Source organism: Nicotiana tabacum, chromosome 5, assembly GCF_000715075.1.
Source record: "Nicotiana tabacum cultivar K326 chromosome 5, ASM71507v2, whole genome shotgun sequence".
Classification (NCBI taxonomy): domain Eukaryota; kingdom Viridiplantae; phylum Streptophyta; class Magnoliopsida; order Solanales; family Solanaceae; genus Nicotiana; species Nicotiana tabacum.
Window position 1 is genome coordinate 97149004 of NC_134084.1, and position 912 is coordinate 97149915.

At 38.6% G+C, this 912-nt stretch overlaps 1 protein-coding gene across 1 annotated transcript; it reads right to left on the reverse strand.

The window, feature by feature from the left end:
* Positions 1-239: 239 nt before the first annotated feature.
* Positions 240-644, reverse strand: LOC142180869 (uncharacterized). Its single transcript, XM_075252970.1, has one exon. The coding sequence runs from the start codon at positions 642-644 to the stop codon at positions 240-242; it is 405 nt and encodes a 134-aa protein (XP_075109071.1).
* Between the last annotated feature and the right edge of the window lie 268 nt (positions 645-912).

The window sequence follows — 912 nt, forward strand, 5'->3', positions numbered from 1 at the left end:
GAAATTAGGCCCCCGGATTTGCCGTATACAATTTCTAGAAGAGGGTTTTAACCCTTGATAAAAAAAATATACAACTGCATATGTTCAGGAATGTCATGGTATGGGCATTTCTTAACATTGCTTTTAATCTTTCCCGGGCTTGATAAACTAACTTAGTGTCAGTCTGCAAGAAATTAGAGATGTCTTGTCTTACCTTTGTGGTTTTAACAGGGAAAAATATTTGTTTAAAAATTTTTGAGTCACTTGATCCCATGTGGTGATGAACCTTGTGGCAAACTTCGCAACCAAGTCTCGTCAGCTCCTTTTAAAGAGAAAGGAAATAGCCTTAACTTGATAGCTTCATGAGGTGCTCCATTATACTTAGCTGTTTCAACAAGTTCCAAAAAGTCAATTAAATGACTGTGTGGATCTTCACCTGCGTCTCCATTGAAGATGCAAGGCTGTTGAATCGTTTGAATCAAGCCAGTCCTGATTTCAAAGTTGTTGGCTGCCACTGGAGGTTTTCTGACACTAGATTCACAATTGAAGCGGATGGGTCTAGCATAATCCTTTAGGATTCTGTTTGCTGGCCTTGGTGCTACTTTATCAAACTGATCCTCCACATGGACTGGTGGTTGAATGTCTTCTACTTCTTGATTCTCCATACCTTTACAAGCTATGCTTTAGGAAGATAATGCATTTTCTTTCCTATGCAATCGAAGAGATCTTTCAATTTCAGGATCATAATTGACCAACTCTTTTATAGAAGAGCGGGTCTATAATGACGCGGCCGGTCATTTCATGAGTTACCATTCTTTTTCCCCCATTTCTTCTTCTTATTTACTTGTTCAGCTGTATTATATATTATCGGGTTGGTTGGCTTGTGTTCGGAGAGGTTTTTGTAAGGTTTGAGACACTTAATCTTTTTTGAGT

Excerpts from the sequence above, each read along its gene's own strand:
- LOC142180869 (XM_075252970.1), bottom strand. The coding sequence starts at position 644 with ATGGAGAATCAAGAAGTAGAAGACATTCAACCACCAGTCCATGTGGAG.